Raw genomic sequence first — 21,974 nt, 5'->3', positions numbered from 1 at the left:
ACACACACACACACACACACATATACACACACACACACACACACAGCTGAACAGAGGAGATAGGCGAAGTGAAGATAACATTACTTGAGCGGATGACGACTCAACTTGTCACATTACTTTAAGTGCAATGAAAGTAAAAAGCCAAACATACCCAACCTGAATCTAGCAACAATGGCATGGATGCTTGAAGCTAGCATTACTTTGAGGAAATAAAATTAAATATTGGAAGACTTGAATATGACTCCTTTAACTGTTTGTTTGGTCAGGTACATATTTTCTGTACTTAACTGGCTTAGCACCATCAAAAATACTGACTGATTCTTTTCATGAAGAAACTATAAAATACAGCTACAAGTTCCCATTCATCTGTTGTAAAAACTACATTGTTCCGGATTAATAACACCTAAGCTTTAAGTATCTTAGGTGAGTCTGTCATCTAACTACAAAGCTTTCTTCTGTTTTTAGAATGAGCTATTTTTTTGTTTATTATTAGAAGCCACCATTCATCCCCTCATGTTTCTCTCAGTGAACACACACACTGCCAGACTAATGAGACAAGCCAGCTTGAAAAAAAAAATCCCATATATCAGGAAGACTTCTCTTTTATTGCACTCGCTTGGCTTGAAGGGTTACTTGAAGTCTACTTTATCTCACTCATTTCTGCCCTTTGTAACCCAAATGAATGCTGAGTAAAATGAAAAGACCACACGTTTCACCTGGTGAGTCTATTTAAAGGAGACACCAGGTGATCCTGATTAGAGCACTCAGTTCAAATCCAACCGCATTTCTTCTTTAATATCGCAGCGGCATCCTATGCTTTAGTCTACTCTACACTAACTGTTCGACAGAATATTACAGCTCTGAATTTAAAGTTGAATTCAATCTGTAAATATATCATTTCTTAACAGTAGCTTAATCTCAACACAGAAAGGGTTACTTTAAAACCGTCCAACATCAGCAGACAGGATGGAGGTACAACAGTTTGTATACAAAACAATATCTCCTTTTATTAAGCAGCTTAGGTCTGTGTAGTGATCCTGCTGTGGATTTAGGCCGCAGGGGCTACAGAAACAAAGCGTGCTAAATAGGACGTCATGTTTTTAAGAATACAATGTACTATCCATGGGAATACATTACTGGCCATCTAGTTCATTTGCATTTTAAGCGTTTAGACAACACATTCACACAGTTATTCTCCTGCAAGCACAAATGAAAGGTTAAGAGCACAATGGTGAATCATCATGACTGTAAGAAGCTTAATAAAAGAAAAGAAAAAAGTGTAATTTTTTTTTTTTTTACATACAACAGATACATCCAATGCAGAGAGCTGATCTATTCCGTCTCAGATCAATACAATATTTCACAATGTCCATATGTCTTAATCAAGGGGTCAAAACCCAAAATGAGTCACCTACTACTTATGACGAAAGCAGAAATTGGCTTTAATGAGCTGTGTTATAAAGGTGAGCTGAAACTTTCCAGACTTCTAAAAAGTTTATCAATGTCAGGTCTTAGAGAGCGTTCTGATTTAAATTTGGTACTATAGGTATGACAAAACTTTATGCTTTAAAACTGTAGCTGCATACAAAGATACACACTGTGTATTGTAGCTTAAGTTGTCCTGGCACTGTGAGTGTAATATGTTTCATTGTCTGGAGATCGTTCAGTGCTGCAGCGGTTGAATAACTTTTTCTTTGTTAAAACTAATCAAGGTTTATAGTTTTGTATGTATTACCTGCAGACCTAACTAAGAATATTCATCCCTGTTTTGGCACTCAAGAGTTTAAGAAGTTATTTTAGTGTTTTCTACACAAGATCAAACTGCTTTGGAGCATGTGCTGTTGAACCATTTGTACCTATAGGCTATAACAGTGGTCAGGCAAGAGCACATGATGTCTTTCATTATACAGGCTTGTGTTGTTCCCATTCGAAATGAATGTCCCCTAGGGGCACAGTGTACAAGCCTGGTTGGATAATCTAATGCCTTGGATGTCATGTGTTTGACCCACAGCAATTTAGAAAAAAAATCCCCATAGAGCACAACGGTATCAGCTCTGTCCTTTATTGCTACCTTGGATATGGGGTGGAAAATTCTCAACAACTGATCGCTAATCAGAATGTACAAGGAAGAATTGCTTCATGTCGTCACTAGACTGGAATTTGAACGGGTGTAAAATCAAGTCATAAAACATCTGTTTGCTTTCACAAGCATGCACATACAGATGAACCAACGACATGCACACACAAACACAAAATGTGCACGCACACACACACACACACATACACAGGCTCCTCTAGCTGAGGTCACAGCTGTTTGACAGCAACCAAACCCCATTTGTGTGCGCATAGAAACAGAAACTGTAATCCCCATTACACCCTGAGCCGACCTGTACCAATCTACAAGTATTGCTTTCAGCAGAGATAAACATTTGCATATGGAGCATCATAAATATGGTTAATCTATGAATGAAACAGTAAAGCCTGAGGTTGAAAGTGTCAGGAAATGTAAAACCCAGCAACTAGATGTTACACGTTTTCATGTCTACCACTGATTTGTTTTGTGTTAATCACACACACAAAAAGCACTGTGAAATCCTAACTTAAAAATGTTACTTGCACATCACTGAATTTTCAAAAGATACACCTATAATAGATCGTCAGTGGATCAACTCATTGAGAAAATACAGACCCTCATTCACACCGCAGCAGCCCCATGACTCCACAGCACATTGATGTGATCTAGGCCATGCTGCTCTCAGCAGCAGAGAGGAGAGCTGAGCTTTGGAGCAGCTTGCATCTTCTGCCAGTCTGTCAAACACAGGGGAATGATGCGAAAGAGGCAAGGCATTGCTGCTGCTGAAGGTAACGCGCTGTGCTGGACCTTTAAAGTTCAATTCTTCCAGTTCATTGACTCTTAAATTTAAAAAGGCATGTATATTGCTGTTAAGTTAGGATCCTTTTATCATAAATATCATTTTTTAACAGTTCTATAGCTACTCTAAATGTCAAGTTGTACATCTGATGCCATCAGTTTTATGGCAACATGTATTTAACAGAGTATGCTGTTAAAATGGTAGTATCAACTTCACAATACAATCAGTGGTAAAAACGGCTGTTTACTGAGACTCAATGTAAACCTTGGTTAGGCTGCAAAGTTTTCTTCACTACTCCAAGTCAACTTCACATTATCTGGTCCAAGACCTCTTCAATGAAAGGCTTTCATGACGCATTGAGTAGTCAAGGCATGACTTAACTTAAAAGTTAAATATTTTTCAAATTTCTGAAATAATTGGAGTGGAAAGCTGTATTTAACTAAACGTGCCTTTGTGCTGGCCTTGAAACAGAGTATTTCAAACGAAAACTGTTAAAATGCTATTTTAGATCCTGCTAGATACTGACAGCCAGACAGATAATGAGAATGGAGACAACCTAAATTAGATGAGTGGCAGATGAGGACTGCCTTGCTGAACTATCTGCGCAATGGGATTTTCTGAGAGCGAATGTGCAAATGCAAATATGGCAAGTGTCACCTTCACTTTCTATTTCCCTCTCAAACAAAAATTATGTTTCACTCACACAAACACCTTCAACACAATAACTGACAATCGTAAGCAACGAAAAATCAACTCACGCTCAAAGTCAGAATCGTCGTCGTCATCATCTTCTCCATTGGACTCTGTTTGCATCGGCTCCCCATCAAACATCACTCCTTTCCCCGTCTTGCCACCAGCACTGGCCCCATCTTGGCTTCTGGTGTCCCGCAAACGGGTGAAGTACTGTACTGCAAAATCCACCAGGTCTGACGGCCTTTGTCGCAGCACCTCCACAGTGTAGCCTTGCAGCAGTTCTGTCAACCCCACCGGTATCTCAATACTCATGGCTGTGTGTGGCTCGGTGGCGGCGTTTGCTATCTATCTACAGGAAGAAAAACGAAGATGAGTCAGAATTTGTTTCAATACAGACCCATACTTGTGCTTTAAGCACTGGGTTGTGATATGGTTAAGGATTGCTTAATTGTTGGTTTGAAACCCTGACTTTGACTTTTCACTGTGCCAGTACATCCTGTGCCTGTGCGTGGCCTGTGAATGTTAAGTGGCCGATTACAGCTCTGCAAGGCAACTTGATTGCCCTGGGACAGCCAGGGTAACTGAAGAAACTACCATCAAGTTTGACAGCTGAACAGATACTCCACTGCCATTTATAAGCAAGGTAGTGTTGCTGTGAGACATTGTCACTGAGGGGCCACTTTATCTAGAGGGTTGAGCCAAGGAACACACAGTTCCCACAGCTGCACAGAACAGATATGAGTCCAACATTTGGCATAGGGGAGGACCAGATAACCAGTGACATTCGTTGGATTTCAATAACATTACTGCTTCACATCGTCAGAAACTGAGCTGTCAACTTGGGTGGGTGACCGGCTGAAAACTAGCTAGCTGAGCGGCTAATTAGCTAATACTCATGACAACTAGGTTAGTCTCTTAGATGCGTTTTACGATCCACAGATAGACGACCTGATTACTTGACTGAACTAAATCATCTATGATTTAGCAAACTGGGGAACGACTGTAGCAGACACAACGTCAATCAAGCTGCGATTCAAGTGCAATGGTGGTGTCTCACTTTCAACCCACCAAGGCATTTAGCTATCCTGCTAGCTGGTGTGCCACCTTCAAGGAAGCCTTCACCGTTAGCTAGCATTATAGTATGGCGCACTGACTGTAAGGGCTAAGCCACAGATCACTGGCTGAATAAACGCTGCTATGCAAGCACAGAAAGTTGTACAGGACCGCTAAGCTAACCTTAGATACCAAGTGTCACTTACGTGCGATTCTGTCTCCCCGGCTAAACTAGCCAGTCCCCTCCTTCTCGGCGTCTTCCTTGTTCTCTCTTATTTCGCCTCTTCTTTTTAGCCAGTCTCTTTGCCAGTGTAGCGACCGTATCCCTCCACAGAAGACACTTGTCCAACGTAAAGCCAACTATTTGTACGCTAGCTTCACCTAGCTAACGTTTAGTAAACCGCTTTAGCTCACCAGCCAGCTGAAGAGCGATGCTGGCTAAGTTGAGGGTAAAAAAGCACTCGACTTCACCACTGCAGCCTCTTTACGACGTCCACGTACTTTGGTGAGGGTGGGACTTACTGTGACAGCAGGGAGAGCTGGCTAAGTAGCAAGCTAACTGGCTGACTTGCTAACACTTGTTAGCAGCTGCCGGTTTTCTTTTGCCTACAGCCGAGCGGCTCCACTCTCTCCTCAAGACACAAGTAAGTCAGCCGCTGCAACCAGGTGACAAATCCTAAACTCAGCGTTTACAGCGTTGCGGCACACCGCCAAAAAAACCCGTTAAGTGTAACGAGAAGTACCAAAGAAATCGTCTATTTAACGTTTAACGTTATTCCAGCACTACGACAGATAAAATTATAACGGGGGATGCTTGCAAATATTGACTGAAAGCACGTCTCCTCCCTCCCGGCGAGGCGCTCTTCAGCTCAACATGCACGAATGACCCGTGAGAAGGCGCGGTTAGCTAGTGAGGTTTGACATTGATTGACAGGAAGGGAGGCCAATCAGAATAGAAGTTTAGAATACCCCAGCCAATTGCTTGTAGTCATGGAAGTATAGGCGGGGTTAAAGGCAGAACCATATTAGTCCACTCAAAATAGGACCACACCTACAATCGTGGCCTTCTCAGTTTGGTAGAGATCTGTAGAAATATTATGTTTTATGATGTATGAGCTTATATTCATGTTTTTATGACCTGTTCTTAATTATTATTTTTCACTCTTTTGTTATTGCTTTTTTTCTCTCCTTAAGTCCGCTGTATAAGCCTGGGGCTTCTTGACCTTTTTATTTTCTTGATTTTATGATTGTATGTGTGTGCAAATAAAATTAAATACATGAAAAAATAATATAATACAAAATGAATAAGGGCTGGAGAGTCTTCCAGACAATATAACTGGATCTGTAAAAGTGGGGAGGATGTGTTTTGTTCGAGTATCAAGATTTTGAATGTGTTTTCTAAAATAAAGAGTACTTGTGTGCGTGCTGCAATCAGTGGGTCTGTTCTCCTTAATAATATACAGAACCTGTGATGTGATACAGAACAACTAAAACGGTCAAATACAAATGACATCTACAAAGAAAATGCTCAAGTTTGTGATGCTTTAACCATCACTTCAAGTCAAATGATTGTATTTGGGTTTTTTGTTTTGTTTTTACTCATTCATGGGATATGATTTCTTGCCCTCATCATTCACTCATTCCCTAGCCTCCCATTCATCCTTTTTCCCATTCATTATCATTTCCTTTCTTCCTTCCAGACTTTCAGTGTATTTCGTAGACCTGTTTAGATGAGACAGCACAACATGCTGTTTTTCTCTGAACTTACAGATCAAATCTTCATGGAACCCTCGAAATCACATTTCACCTAAGTAAATGCATCAGCCTGTTTTTCTGTCTATTTTTGTATGGACAACTTCAATGCATTTACACTTCTTGTTTCTTTTTCCATCTTCCTGCTCTTGTTTGAATCCAGATGTACAGTCAGTTTTCCTCTGCAGAAATCAGCCAGTCAAAGTGGAGCAGGGTCACACAGGGTGGATCTATAGGTGCCTATTTTGAGAGATTTGCTAAGCTCAACCTCAGTCCATGTAGCATCACCTCTCTTCCATTCCTCAGCTGTCACAGAGGTAAAGCCGTTGCCATGGCCACAGCGAGCCCGGATTTAATTCCTCGATCCAGTTTCTGATTGGCTTAGGTCGTTGTTTCAACAAACAGAGATAAAATAGAGACCTCTAGGCTCCCTCTGCTGGAAGAGGAAACTTTAGGAATAACACATTCTTAAGGGGGTGAGATTGAACTGACTGTTATAGGATTTTCACAGAGACACTGCAACCAATTCCTGATGAAACTCCCCCAAACAAACCACATCACCAATATTACATTTCTCAGTCTCGTGTGTCCCCCATGGGAGTGCATTTTTTCTATGGAAACATTTTTTCTATGGAAACATGCACAAGTTGTGGCACAAGCATTACTGAAAGTGACTGATGAATATTCACATGTAGAGAGCCCTGGCTTTCCTAGAAGTACCATCCTTTGGGAGTTGCTGCTAATGTGGTTCCAGCAAAGTCCAAAAATGTCTCATAGCTCATAGCCTACATATTCTTTTCAGAGAGAGAGAGAGCGAGAGAGAGAGAGAGAGAGGAGAGAGAGAGAGAGAGAGAGAGAGAGAGAGAGAGAGGGAGAGAGAGAAAGAAAGACACAGAGACAGAGAGGCAGGCAAAAAGAAAATGGGGCAAAGAAAAAAGAGAACAAGTTAGGCAGAGATGGATTGAGAATGATAGTGTGTACAGTGTGTGTATACTGTATGTGCTTTACTATCTATCCTATCCAAACATCTCAGTTTCGGACTGCTGACGTACAGCAAGTTTCCTCTCTAGTCTTTATCAGGTGTTGACATGAGGATGAACAAGGAGAAGTGGGGGTATGGGGGTAGTAGGCGGTGGGGGGGAGAAAAGGGAGCTTTATGAAGAGAAAACAGAGTGATGATGAGTTCTGTGCCGTGTGGGTTGCCAGGGTTGTTAACCTCAGTTAACACTGCAATCATCCATTATGCCTAAGAACAGCAGTAATGACATTATTTTTTAAACTGTTCAGACAGAGTAACGTGAACAGCAATGGAGATGAACACTACAGCAGATACACACAGAAGAGTAGGTGTTTGATTCTATCAAATTTAGTATTTTGGAAACTGTTGGTATGGCTCAAAATGGGTTGGTGATAAGAAAACATTGTAAGATTAGGACATCAGTGTTTGAAGAAGAAAGTTGGGACAAACTCAAACCCTGAGACTGAAAAAGTCCCAATAAAAAATAAAACAAAGAAATGGGAAATCTCTCTATTTTAAATCTCCAGCCACATCTTTGGTTCATTCATGTCTGGCTTTGCTCATGTAATCCTTTGTGATGCGATACTACCACCTACTGGCTGATGTGTGCTTTTGAATCCCTTTAAGAATTTTAGCCACTCCAATGTTTTGTGTGCATTGTTCTTCAGTTTTTACTCATGAGACACCATACTGTAGCAACCAGGTCAACCAAGGCCCAAAGCCTATACTGAGCCATGTGACACTCAGCCTCACTGTGCTGTACATGAGGATGTGGGAAAACAAAGGTAAATTCAGTTTTTCTGTATTTCTGCAATGTGATGTGAGTCATGTGAGATATCCTCCAGTGTTACGTGTATTTATGCACTGTTGTATTTGTGATAGCAGCTCCATGAAAGGTGTCCTGTTTAACACTGCATTTAGATGAATGCTTGAAACATTTGCATTATATTTTTTGGATATGATAACATACCAGATGTGGCACAGAATCTGTTTTGATCTGTTTTTATCACTAATTGAATGTAATTGAATGTCTTTCAATTCAATCCAAAGTAAAATTCCTCTACTGTAGAGATAAGTGGTGAAAATATTCCAGTCAGGTTGTGCAGTTAAACAGTCATATAGTTTATTCTGTCAGAGTATGGACATTATGAACATTCTAGTAACAAGTAGTTTTACTCTCAGTGAGTCTGAAATAATTGTATTGTTACCTATTATACACATCTTATATACAACATTTTGTCACACTTGAATGAAATAGGCTAATGCTGATACTCAACTTACTATGCAGTGGCTACAACACATCATTGTAGTGTACAGTTTCAGACCCTGAAATTACAGTCTATGGTTCTGTAATATCTGTATTTGAGTCAATATAAGGTTTGGGGCACACTGTGTTTAGAGATGTAGTATACAAAATTGGCACTTTGTTGACTGTTTACCATCTGTCACATGATAGTTGAGTATGAGCATTGGGCTAAATAAAGTGTCATCTGATTTTTAGGAAAATGTTAAAAAAAACACATTACTTTACAAGGAAGACTCAAAAATGTGATGTCTCAACATTATTTCTATGTGGCCCAATGTGCTGCCTATAAACCTGCGTTTCACTGATTTGACTTGGATTTACATTTACACAACGTATTATAAAAAAATGCTCCATCACATGTATACTGTATGTCTTGCTGGGATTAGCATTGCTTTTCTTGCTGACTTTTGTTTTTAACGCTTCACATCACATAGCTGAGTTTTCTTCTGCAGATGAATGAGTATCTTCGGGTGATGCTGCATTTTACAATTTCTCAGACAATTATGATGCTGACCTTTTATGACAGAGTTGAATAAATGTGAAGATAAATATTGTGCTGTCAATGCCAAAGAACTGATAAACTGTACAGTTCAAGTAATGACACTGACAAAAACAACATGACAGTTTAGGTCCACTTTTGCCAAATCTATGCATGATACAAAACCTAAAAATGAAAATTTACATTGGTTTGATTGGTCAAAGTTAAACTTGCAACACCAGTATGTAAGATTTAGGGGGAAGCTGAATATAATATTAATAATTCTGTTTTCATTCCTGTATAATAACCTGAAAATAAGAGGATAATAGTTGTGTTTTCATAAGCCTTGAATGAGCCCTTTACATCTACATACATAGGAGGCTGGTCCTCTTCTACGGAGGCCATCATATTTCACAGTCATGTTTCTACAGTAGCCCAAAAGAGACAAACCAAACACTGGCTCTAGAGACAACATTTAACATTTTCGCAAAGCCACAGTAGGTTCTCCTACATGCTTGTAAGGGGAAGAGGAGGGGTATTCAGTTTGTTACAATCTATAACCTCACTGCTAGATGGCACTAAATCTTCCACACTGGTCCTTTAAGTTTTAAAGGCATACTCTGTAGGATTTGTCATTTGCTGTTTGTAAACACAACAATCAAGGTGGCGCTGTGCTGCTGTTGAAAGCACTTAGGGGAAACACTGAGGCATATACAGTAAAAAAAAATGTTGTGACCTGGTCGCTTGGCTGGGGGGCTACACACCCACACCCCAAAGATTGATGACCAGAAACATCCCAAACACAGCAAAATACTAAGGAAATTCAGTCAGAGAGCAGAGTCTCTGAATATACATATACATGGATACGTGATGATTGTGAGGGATTATTTTTGTGTGAGTCTATACATTGTTTTTAGGAAAATCATACATAGTATGCCTTTAATCTTTGACATGGCTTTTTCAGTTTGTATGGTGGTCCAGAAGAGTTATCTGTGAGCAACATCAGATTTCTACATTTACTCAAGTGTGAAATGTATTGTCAGCTTCACAAAAGCCTCCTGATCTCTCAACAACAATGTACAAATAACAACAAGGGAAAATAATGAAATCTTTCAGTACAGAACAGTCTTGTCATATTGCTAGTACTTGTGGTATTATTATGTGATGGACTGAACCTCCTGTTTTTTGCAACCCAATGGCATCAAATGGCTAAGTCATACACTCATTCTGTAATTATGGCAAACCAAGCAGGGCAATTTAAAAGCCTGGTATTTAATGTAAAGTATCATATTTATAGATACATTAGGTGTCTTTAGGCAGGCTAAAACAAAACAGGTGTTTGAAAGAGCTGTGAGGTACAGTTCCAGTTAAAAGTTTGGACACACTTTCCTATTTACTTGAATAAAAAAGTGTGTCCAAACTTTTGACTGATATTGTATTTATGAGCTGTATATATAGCCTATACTAAAAGACTCAGAAACTGTTGTTGACCCACATCTGCTTATTGTACTGACTGACATAATAGAAACAGACAGACATGAAAAGACAAGCAGAGACAATTACTGAACCAAAAGCTGAAACACATGTGAAGAGAGACAACCAGAAAACCAGAGTAAGCACAGTTTATCTATGTAAGAACACACACTTGTGGACTCACACATACATGCACAAACACGCTCACACATTCGTCATATTAATAAGGCACAAACAACACTAGACGTCCAAAAATAAACATAATATAAATCCCCATAAAAATCTCTTGTGGAATTCTTAGATAAATGAATCTGATGCCTTTGTTTTCCCAGATATGTGCCGGAGTTGAGCAAAAACCTGATACCTGCCATTTAGAACAAATTGTCTTTGATGTGTGTAACAGAGAGTTTCATGAATGGAGAGAACTACATTAAGTCTCTCACTCACGTCCATTTTGAGTGTTTTTTTTTTGTAAGTAGAGATGCTTCAAGATTGAAGTGAAAGTAAGTTCCTGAAAAGCATATTTTTTTAAAGAAGTGCAAGATATTACCCAACATCCTGGCTGTTAGGCTCTGGTTACAAAATAAAACTGTTGTAACATCACATGGGTTAAACATTCATAGTTTTGTGACAAAATGCAACAAGACTTGAGCTTTTTCCAGCACAACACTGAAACTTAAACACACAGTAGTAAAATACTCTCTATGGAAAATCACATCAGACTGCCATACATTTTTGGGATTTCTGACTGTACATGCATACAACCTTGAACCAGTTTCCATCTCAAAAATGTTATGAAACTTCATGTAGCTGAGCATCAACATTCAAAATTACATGTGACTGGTGTATGGTATAAAATTGCCTTATCATGATGTATAATCAATATATACTGTAGTAGCCTGTACATACAATTAATTCCTATAAATACTCTAGGCAGGATAAATAAAAGATTTGTCTTCATTTTTTGTTTCCATTAAGTGTTGTTAGCATTGCTATGCTTTCATACAGTGTATTACAATTTCGTTTAACAATCAGTCACTGGTAATGAATCAGATCAACCAACATTGTTGATAAAACCAACAATAATTGAATTAGACTTTTCCAAAATGTAATATCAACCATTTGAAAATGCACTTTCAAATGACTGAAAGTACATTGTTTCATAGACTAAGTTTCCCAGTGGTGGAAATACTGGGATTCTGCCTATATCGTCTGTATTTTACTAATCTGATGATGAACTTCAGGTACGATGTATTTTGCCATGTATTTATACTATTTTGGAAATATTCCTCTTCAATTATTGCTGGCTACTTGAGCACTGACCTCATTCATGCAAACTCTGCACTGAACCTTTTCAATGCATTTTAATCTCATAAAACTACAGAAAGACTGGCCTGTGCCCCCAAGTCCTTCATCATATATAACAGCTCTTTTCTTAGAAACAGTCATAAAGTCGAGATATTATTGTATATATATAAAAAAAACAACCAACAAGAACAAAAAAACAATGGCCCCATTTATAAACTGGCCGACCAATTGGAGTTCTCTTAGAGGCCTGATTAAATTCAACAGTTTCCTGCCCTCGTTATTTTTTCTCCTTTCCTTAATATAGAACATCTGTCCTAAATAAGAAGGATATTAACAGTCAAGTGGATTATTACATATTAACAGAGCGCTGTATCTGTACATAGCTATCTCTCAATATGGCAAACCTGCATACGATCCATGCTTGTATACATGCCAGTGACAAAGAATATTGGAATGGAAAGGGAGGCTTAAAAAATGTCTGACTGTATCAGCACACCTTTAGGACAGGTGAGTAGGAATAAAAAAATGTTTTTTAAAGTGACGGACTCCTACACACTGTCAGCACATAATGTTATAATTTCAGTAAGAGACCTTTGTCCACCATTTCTTAATCAAGAAAGGGATAGATGGGGGCAAACATGTGCAATCATGAGAAGAAAATGAACTTCCTCAAAATCTCTATGAAACCATTTTTTGCTGATATTGAAAAAGATTTCAATATAAACAGCAGAGCAGCCTGATTTGAATTCAGAGAGTAAATGCAGCTCCTGTTGTTCACAATAAGCTGATGGTGCTAATTGTTCGCTCTCTCATCTCGATTCTCACACAAAAGGGAATCCTCAGAGCAGCAAATGGACAACCAGCCCTGAAAGTGCAGTAGCGTTTGTTATACATCTCGCACCATTAACGAATACACATTTTCACCAGATGATTTCACTGAGAATAAAAAAAAAGATGCTGCCATGGTTACTGACAGCTTCTCTCCTCTCTTTCTCCTCTCGCTCCATCTCCATCTCTCTCCACCCCCATAGTTAATGATAGCAGTAATATGCGCTCATGTAGTCTGACAGGTAGAGCTTTTGACATGTACTGTTACATCTAGCGTGGCTGAAGCTATTGTGCTGATGCTGTGCAGCAGGGGTGCTATTACAAGTTTGAATACTGAGACTGCGTATCCTTTTTGTGAGTGCGGTGCCTGCTGCAGCCCAATCAGGAGTAGATTGTGTTAGAAGTGCGTGTGATATAAACCCCTGCAGTTTTGGTTGAGGTTAAGGGTCTGATTCCCATTGGGACTGGGTGAATACATTACATCTAATCTTCAATTTATGTCTGCACGCTTGGCAATGTACCCTGATACTTGGTCTGATATCATCTGATGCCTAAGAAGACGATGCACTTACACTCTGATCTCCCTTCTATGTATTTCTGTTTGTCATTTTTAAAAAAGGTGTTATGATTTATTACTAGATGCATTTTATGGATTATGTAAAGCATTTTGAATTGCATCTGTGTGGGGAATGCCCAACTGCTGATGTCAGTTTAGTAATCTCTAATTTTCCAGTGCAATTCAGCAGTTTTAAGTCATTGCCGAGGTCAGAAAACAGCTAACAAACATCAGAGATGATAAAATTAAAAGTAAAAAACATCAGTGTCTGTAGACCACCATTGATTCCCATTCCTGAAAGCAGGTGAAGTATTCTAGGGCTTGTCGTGAAGCCATTTAATGTGGTAAGATCCAGCTTTAAATTGAGCAGAATTAATGACAGGTTAAGTGATGTGTCTCCTGTTAAAAGAGTGGGAGCTGAAGGTGAAAAAAAACACCTGTAAAGTAACATCCCTAATCTCTTAATCTCATATAAAATAACCTGATGCTATTCTGATAACTGGCCACTAGAGACAGTGTGGGTGGTAGACAGTACATGATGTTTGAGTCAGTAGTAGAACAAGGGGCTCTATGATGGACAGAACAAAGAGCACTGGTCACCACAGCAAAAAAAAAAAAAAGTCCAGGGGGGGTGAAACAGGGTGACACGGGGTGAGACAGGGAGAGACAGGGTGAGCGAGAGGAAGAGTGAAGAGCAAGAAAGTCAGAAAGAAAGAGCAGACGTGACGCCAGACATCTCATTCTATCAGCCTTGTAGTGATCACCCTGGTTACTACACATGTAAAATGGAGTAAAAAAAAAAGAAAAAGAAAAAAAAAAAAATTCTACCTCGTCGCCGGCCTGCTGCTGTGGTTACACGTGAGTAATGGTCACCATGGATACCGCACTGTGCCTCCCCTACACTCTCTGCATGAGTCTCTTTGAACTCTGGGTGGTAAAGAAAAACACCAAAAAGCCATGGTGACGCAGTAGAGTCGGTTTGTATGTTTGATGTTGTGGATGAATTGCCACAAACATCAAAATGCTTGGTCCCTTGCCATGTTTGATGTTAGAGGTGGACACATATAACTTTAAAATGCTTGACTCATGCTGGTGAACCTGTACTTTGTCACGTCTTTGCTTAGCGCATGTTCAAATACCTGCTCATTACAGTATACGTGACACTATAAAAAGGTAAGCTCAGTGTTCGTCTGTCTAGCTTATAATTAACGACTACCAAAAATATAGGCAAGATTATTGTTATAGTTCCATTTGAAGCCACACTCAAGCACTGTGCACTGCTGCAGAATGAGCTTATTTATACTAACATAGAAAAGATGAACTGTGAGTCTAACCAGCAACACTTAATGTAAGGTTTCATTTAGAGGCTTAAAAATGCAATGTGTCAATGCGAGATTATTTAATTAATATTTTCAATAGATTTCTATATTTGTTTCAACATTAGTTTCTTCATATGGTATATTTTCTGATGGTCTAACTGTAGAACTCTCCCCAGACTGCTAAAACATACAGGTCAACTCAAGTTAGATATGGCTATACATGTATTTCCATTTATATTGCATGTATGAATTTACACTGAATTCTCAGAAATACAATTTTCTGTAACTCCAACCCTGTGTGTCTGGAATCTATTCTACAGGACATCCTGTTTTCCCCCCAAAATTATAGCATTGTTCTGAGATAGGGGTTAGATTCCCACTGTGGCCACTCATGCTAGAAATATATGCAGCCATATTATGTTAAGATGCTTTGAATGAAAGTGTCTACCGAATGGCATATTTACTCTTTTGTCCACAGTAACAGAGCTATGTCTCCCTCGTTTTCCAGCTGGGCCCTAACCTGCAGTCTGAGCTTAACGAAGAAAATATGGCCCCAGAGAGTGACCCTAACAGTGAATTCAATTGTTCAAATGCTAGACAGAAGTAAAGACCTTGTGACCTCTTAACCTGTGTCCTCTCCATCTAATCTCCACCCGCAGGGAGAGACAGAACAGCTTTACTTGGTTAATTTTTCTGCTTTTCATTTCCCTAAACTCTTAACTACGCTCGCCAAAAGAGTATAGGACATGATATGGATATGGATATGGAATGTAGGGTACAGTGTATGGAGGCCCTCTTTGATTATAAAAAGACTAATCCTCAGGCTGGATGTAGATAGATTAGACCAGACTTTGTAATGGATCACTGCAAGGCATCTGTCTTCAGGCCACAGAAAAAAGACATATGGAGACTGTCAGGAGAAGAGGATCTGCTATATATAAACACATGTGCTTACAGTATAAGTTTTCAGGTGACTCTATGAGAGCTGCCTGTGTCAAAAGGGGAATATTCCAGGTTTATAAAACAGTGCAATCAAGGAGGAGGAGGCAAAAGAGATGCGAGATTAGTTTAGATTATACAGAGGAGAAAACTATGAAGAGTTTGCTACTACTTTCTGAGGTGATGACAGCTTCTCTTAAGCTCCCAAATCTGATGCGCTGATATTGTCTATTACACATCCACTGACACTGAGGAGCTAGCTATCAAGTATTCACCCACAGCAACTCGAGCTGATCCCTGGGATTAGAGTAAGGAAAGATGTGTGAGCCTGAAACGTTGTTCAGGGGGAAATGTGTACAATGTATTGGGATTAATCATTATATGAATTAACTGCTTAATGGTTGAAATCAGGCATGCTGCCTGAGAACCCTTTAAACCTGACCTCTGACCAGTCGGTGAAAGGTGTATGAGCAAAAAGGATATGTTCCTGCACAGATCAATAATGCCTTACGTTATTTTAGTCATTACTATTTGAAGGCTCTGGCCTGTATGTATAAGCGAGGAGATGGAAACTTCATTATTGCACTTCGCACCCCAGCATACTGGAGCTTTACTTTCCTTGAACTGCATTTTTAGTGAGGTCTAATGGAGAAAATGACATGGTAGCCAAATGAGCTCACTGGCCAAAATAAATGAGTCACACCCCTGCTCATAAATCTTGCAGAGAAACTGACCCATAGTAAGTAGTGGTTTCTGACCCCATCATCCATTTTCAACCACAGTTTGCACAGTGGGGGTGGGTATATTCTATGGAAAAAATCTGAGTATTTTAGCTACCAAGTGGAATAGTTAAGAATACTCAATATGCAGAGACTGGTGGTTTTTGTACAATATATGTCCAGAGGACAAAGTCACTTTTTATACTGAGAAAAATGTCAGTCTATATGCCCAAATGTATTTCCCAGACCAGAGTGTGATGCAGTTATGCCTGAAAGACTACTGAAAAGTGAGCAGGCCCCTTGGGAGGAGGTTGGCAGTTGCCTTGGAGCGCTGAATGTGTTGCACGAGTTGTGAGTCTAGGAGCCTTGTGGTTGGGGTGATTTTGTCGCGGGGAGTCGCTCTGTAATCCAGCTGGTCGCCTCCTTTAGCACAGATTCAGCCACCTCTGGGAGGTCGTGGTGAAGGGCATGGTAGCCTCCCTCATAGATCTAGACAGAAATTTAAGAGTCATGAGAGGTGGGATGCACACAACGGGGAGGCTGTTACAACAGGATTATCTGAGCTCTAAAAATGTTAGTTGAAATCTGCATGAAACCAAATATAATGTTTGCCAAAGTGCTTTCACTTAGCTGCAAATCATTGCTAACTTTAATTAGTGCAGTTTCAATGCCAAGAGAGAAAAGAAAGCCAGACTGTAATTTTTCAAAAATATTTCCCCATATGAGTGATCAAAGGAATGCAAAAGAGATGCATTTCACATGATGAGGAAGAGAAGTATAGCCTGATATAGTGAATGAGAAAGTTTAAAGTCATCTGGAGTGACCTGAGAGAATTGAGTAAGAAGAGGGTTGATCAATATCAGTGGTCTGAAATAAAACACTCTTATGAGAACAGATTTCCTGATGCTGGGTGCCACTATTTACAATCAGATAAGATGTGATAAAGCAGTGCCTGAACTTCATGAACAATACTTGATTCTATACAAGTGTCTCATGATGCGAAAGAAAAGAAAGAAAAGAAAAAGCGAATCCACAATCTCACATGTCTGATAAGAAGCAGGAACTCTATTGAACTAGTTTGTCATTTTTTCCACCTCATATGATAAACCATGTGACAACAGCGTGAGAACTTCCTTCTTTACACACATCCTTCTACAGATGAGGAAGGATTAATAGAGGTCATACTGTCTATAAATGCATCATTTTAATCAGATTGGAATAAAAAATATGGAGGAATTTGATTTCAGTTACATATAATCATTTGCAGAAAATTGATAGTGAACAAACCATTCCTACCTTGAATTTCTTGTCTGAGCTCTCAGCTTTCTCGTACATCAATTTGGAACCTCTGATATCGCAGAGCTTGTCAGCATCGCCATGCAGGAGCAGGAAGGGCCAGCTGATGGATGGGATCTCCCTCTCAATGCGAGCCGCCGCCCCCATCAGCTGCATGCCGAACGACACCCGCATCCCGCCATGGTAGTTCAGCTCATCAGTATCATATGCCTCCACCTGGCAAGAGAAGAATCATCACATTTAGATGCTGGACTAATTATGGTGTGTATGCTTTTCTTGCTGCTTCACAATTTCTGTTTCATTTTCACTCCTTTGCCTGACACAAGGCAAATTGCATACATACTCATTTTAATTTTATCTACTTTTTTTCTAATTTCTCCCCTAATGTAACCAAAGCAACTACAGTTTGGCATAGTTTGGTTACCATTACGAAAGTGATAATGTAAAGTCACTTTTGTGTTAACTGGTTCCAGGGGGAGAAAAGAAGGCAGCAGACATGAGAAGTCTCCAGGTAAAACCATAAAGCTGTAAAAGTGGGAGTAAGGATGATTAATAAATGGTTATGGGGCCTCTATGGAAGGAGAATATTGTAAGAAAGTATAAGAGGGAGGGAGAGAAATGGAAAGACAGAGGAGAGGTGACATTGAAGAAGGCAGGAAGACCAGATGAAAGGAATAAGAGAGTTTACATTAGTTTAAATCAGAGCAGTATAGCAGAAGACACACCCTGTTTCTGTGACATTAAACATGACTACTTACATACATGCTTTCACATAAGTCATACACCCACCCAGATCTGCTCAGCTTGTATGTAAACATAGCCAATGGTCCACTCCAACAAAAGCAGCTACTCTCAGGCCACAGGCATCGCTGCTTTGAATAATGAATTACTGTAAGTTGAGCTGTGAGGCAACACGCAGGAGTTCTGTTACACCCAAAGACACCCCTTACAGGTGAAGGATTTCCTTTCAAATAGAGATAACATAATATAAAAAAGGCCTTTTGAATAAATTACATCCAAAAGGATTACATATACATAACTTATTTATTAAGACCTTCAAAAGACATTTTTACTGTCTCCAATTCCTCTTTCTCAGTGTTTTGCTGTGCTGATCTGCTTGTGTTTTCTCCTACAACTCTCTGATGACAGTGAATACAGTTGACAGTTGAAAAAAGGCTCAGATATCTTCTCGTTTTGAACCAACAACTAGCAAAGCCACTTCCAATGCAAACCCCCTGCTAAATCTGCTGAATCTATTGTGTCTATCTATCTGTGAGGTGACACTACTTCCTCCTTCCAGGATGTGGGATCCTATTATTTCAAACGGTTTCTGAAAGGCCAGTTTTGGTGCGTCAATACAGATATGAGATATGCACACACAACAGTGTGTTCAAAAAACTGCAGAACACGTCCACAAAGGTATCTACGTGCCATTAGAAGTGTGCAGACGTGCCGCCATGTGTTTTTTTTTCTCTTTTGTGGTTTATCTCAGGGCTGCTGGAGATGTGGTTGCATGCAACCAAATACATACTATACTATATTGTCTATTGAGACCTTTTGATCCTATTGTTCGTATGGTAGGGGACAGATTACATGTGCCTGGTTTTATAATTACAAATAACACAATACAATATGCTTCACAAACACACACACGCACACACACTTGGTCACATAAGATAAAAAGGTTCAAAGTGTGTTGTAGTCAGACACATACAAATAAAATACAAAAACAGATGTTCCCCTTGAGACCTGGTATTTTCTGTGACACCCATAGCTGATATTTCAATCACAGACAACAATACAGCTCCCCTACCTAAACACACACCGTAAACGTTTGTCTCTCACCTGTGTCTTGTCTCGTGAGACCCATTTGGACTCGATGGAGCCCAGACTGAGGCTGGGCAGCATGTGGTTGAGAACCTTCGCCAGAAAAACCTGCAGAAATGTAAAAAACAAAACACACAGAGCATTTTAGCAGAGATGTGCAGCAGATGTTAGCAGGGCAGGGGCCAACATTTATTAAAAGGCAATTCTTCCAAATAACTGGACTGACTTGGGAGTGACTTGTGACACTGTTCAGGGGATGATAAAAAGCTTGTATTTAAAACAAACCCATAACTGAGGTTAGTTCAAACATTGCTACATGACAGATAATTAATAATACATGCAAAGTAATGAAGTGTATTTAAGTAAATTCTCCTCAAAATTAACCAGTCCATCTGTTACCTAACCCTCTAACTGACATCCTCACTTGCAGTATTAATACTAACATGTACTAATACAGATTCTCTGTCAGCTACAGCTACACTCGACAAGATGAAGTATTGAGTATATTGTTGTGCCATGCTGGATGTTGCAGTGATAACAGGAATTTATTCATTTATTTAAAATAACCTAGAAAAAGAGACACTTTGTCTGTAGGAGGCCAAACAAGCCCTGTTTGAGGGCTATCTATGCACGTGCCTACATTTCAGTGTATTTTATCACATCAACACCTCCCTGAAGAATGTGGAGAGTGGACAGACTGCAGGGGCATGTTCAGTGACCTGAGGTGCCCTGTTTCTGTCTCTCTATGTTTTTCTCACCATCTGACTTGCATCTATTAATACCAACAGGAGATGTGTATATTTGATTGTGAATTCACTCATTGCATGCAGTGTGCTTCTACTGTATGGCAGTGTCTGTGCAGGATTAGAAAATTGAAAAGTTAAAAAAGTCTCTTCACCTGTAGATTATGACACAACTTTTACCAGTGGACACATATGTACAGGTGAGTAAGTGACAGCTAATGCTCCTCAAGTGGTACTTACACTGAGTTTTGTCCTTGAAGGTCCAAAATAAAATGTGTGATTCATGCCCTTGAAGGCACAAAATAAAATGTGCCAGTATTATGTTCATCATCCATACTAGATATGAATGGAGTAAGATGACTCCTGGGTTAACCAAGTACTTCACTGAAAAGTGGTATTTAAGGAGAAGAGAGAAAGAATAGAGAGGACAGTGCAAAAGTCGAGAACAGAGTAGAGAGTGAGTCTGTAAATTATATTGTACCTTAAATGGTGTGGCAGAGTCTGGGTTCATCTGGACCATTGGTGCTATCAGCACCACTCCAGCAAAATCACTGGGTCTCTCACAGGCCGTCAGGATGGAGATAGCACCACCCTGAGTGGGAAAAAGCACACACAGGAAATGTATTTTGTGAATGAGCTTGAATAAATCATGCATGCTTCTAGGTTTAAAGCTATTGAACACACAGTATGGTGCAGTGTGAAGCACTCAAGGCTGACATTATACAACTTTTTATGTAATTTGCATAATGTTTGTGCAAACATTTCATATAAAGTTTCCACAGCAGGCTAAAGAAAACAGTACCTCCTGTTTAATGCCATTGTAACTCATTTAATATATATGCAAAACCTAAGATTTATGTGTAGTGTTAATCCACAGAGTCCATGTCTATTGTTCTCAATGTTGTCACCTGACCATAGTAAGTATCAGCTGGTCCTGGTGGTACCAACTGTCATGTGACCTGATGTCAGAGAGGTCACAGGACAGGTCAGTTCACTGTCATGTAACAGTGTTGTAAATAGTTAAGTTTGGTGTTATTGCAACTAAACTGCAGGCGACTTCTCAGTTAACCACCTCATACAACAACGTTATATTATTGTTTCTTAGACTTACATTATTACATTATTACACTTCCTAGGTCTTCAAAGGTAAGAGCAATCAGTGGTGAGAAATACTATTTTCCAGTGATCCAGAATGAACATGGAGAAGTGCCAAGAAAAGAAATTAAAAAAACAAAAACAAAGCACATTTAAGACACTTGAATAGTAAAACATGGAAGAAAGGACCTGATTGAATTAGAGAAAGATGATATGAGCTACTTCTTCAGCCTGTAACAGAAGACAGGGAGTGTCTTAGCAAAGTAGGTGAGAGGTTCTGATGCAAGGAGTGGGAAAACTACTCAGAGGTCAAGATGAACATAAAACAATCCATCTTTTGTTTAGACAGGCTTGAGTTTCCACCCTGCTCCTTTGTTGCTGCTGCCCTGCAAGGAATGGGAGAGAAATGTGAACGTGAACCCACGGCCCTCAGGGCACAATGTGCAGTCTGTAGCTACAGCGAACAGAAGCGCAAAGCCACACCTTCACACCCATGCTGACATTTTTGGATTGTGATTTAAATTCCCTGATGTAGGGCCATGATCATTAAAAGCTCTGTGACGGCCAAGGCTCAAATCAATTAGTCATAGTCGACTTCGGTGTGGTTTCTCTGCTTGTATGCTACAAGTGCAAGTGTCTTTGCAGGTGCACACTCACACTCACACACACACACACACACACACACACACACACACAAA

At 39.6% G+C, this 21,974-nt stretch overlaps 2 protein-coding genes across 3 annotated transcripts in view; both read right to left on the bottom strand.

Annotated features, from left to right (window-relative positions):
* prkar2aa (protein kinase, cAMP-dependent, regulatory, type II, alpha A) overlaps positions 1–5,475 on the bottom strand; it is a 42,318-nt gene extending 36,843 nt beyond the window's left edge. Inside the window, exons 1-2 of one of the 2 annotated variants that reach the window (XM_053317840.1) lie at positions 4,826–5,475; positions 3,632–3,915 (exon numbers count right to left, since the gene is read on the bottom strand). In XM_053317840.1, coding sequence (XP_053173815.1) covers positions 3,632–3,878 — 247 coding nt within the window. In that variant the 5' untranslated portion in view covers positions 3,879–3,915; positions 4,826–5,475. The remainder of the gene's footprint in view (positions 1–3,631; positions 3,916–4,825) is intronic. The other variant, XM_053317841.1, reaches the window with a different exon arrangement.
* Positions 5,476–16,092: 10,617 nt separating this feature from the next.
* The window catches only part of mgll (monoglyceride lipase), a 30,962-nt gene continuing 25,080 nt past the window's right edge, over positions 16,093–21,974 (bottom strand). The window contains exons 5-8 of the mRNA XM_053317680.1: positions 20,663–20,773; positions 19,457–19,546; positions 17,612–17,827; positions 16,093–16,804 (exon numbers count right to left, since the gene is read on the bottom strand). Coding sequence (XP_053173655.1) covers positions 16,673–16,804; positions 17,612–17,827; positions 19,457–19,546; positions 20,663–20,773 — 549 coding nt within the window. The 3' untranslated portion in view covers positions 16,093–16,672. The remainder of the gene's footprint in view (positions 16,805–17,611; positions 17,828–19,456; positions 19,547–20,662; positions 20,774–21,974) is intronic.

This window comes from Scomber japonicus, chromosome 4 (genome assembly GCF_027409825.1).
Source record: "Scomber japonicus isolate fScoJap1 chromosome 4, fScoJap1.pri, whole genome shotgun sequence".
NCBI lineage: Eukaryota > Metazoa > Chordata > Actinopteri > Scombriformes > Scombridae > Scomber > Scomber japonicus.
Note: the sequence above shows the minus strand (reverse complement) of the source record. Positions and strands in the feature narration are given on the sequence as shown.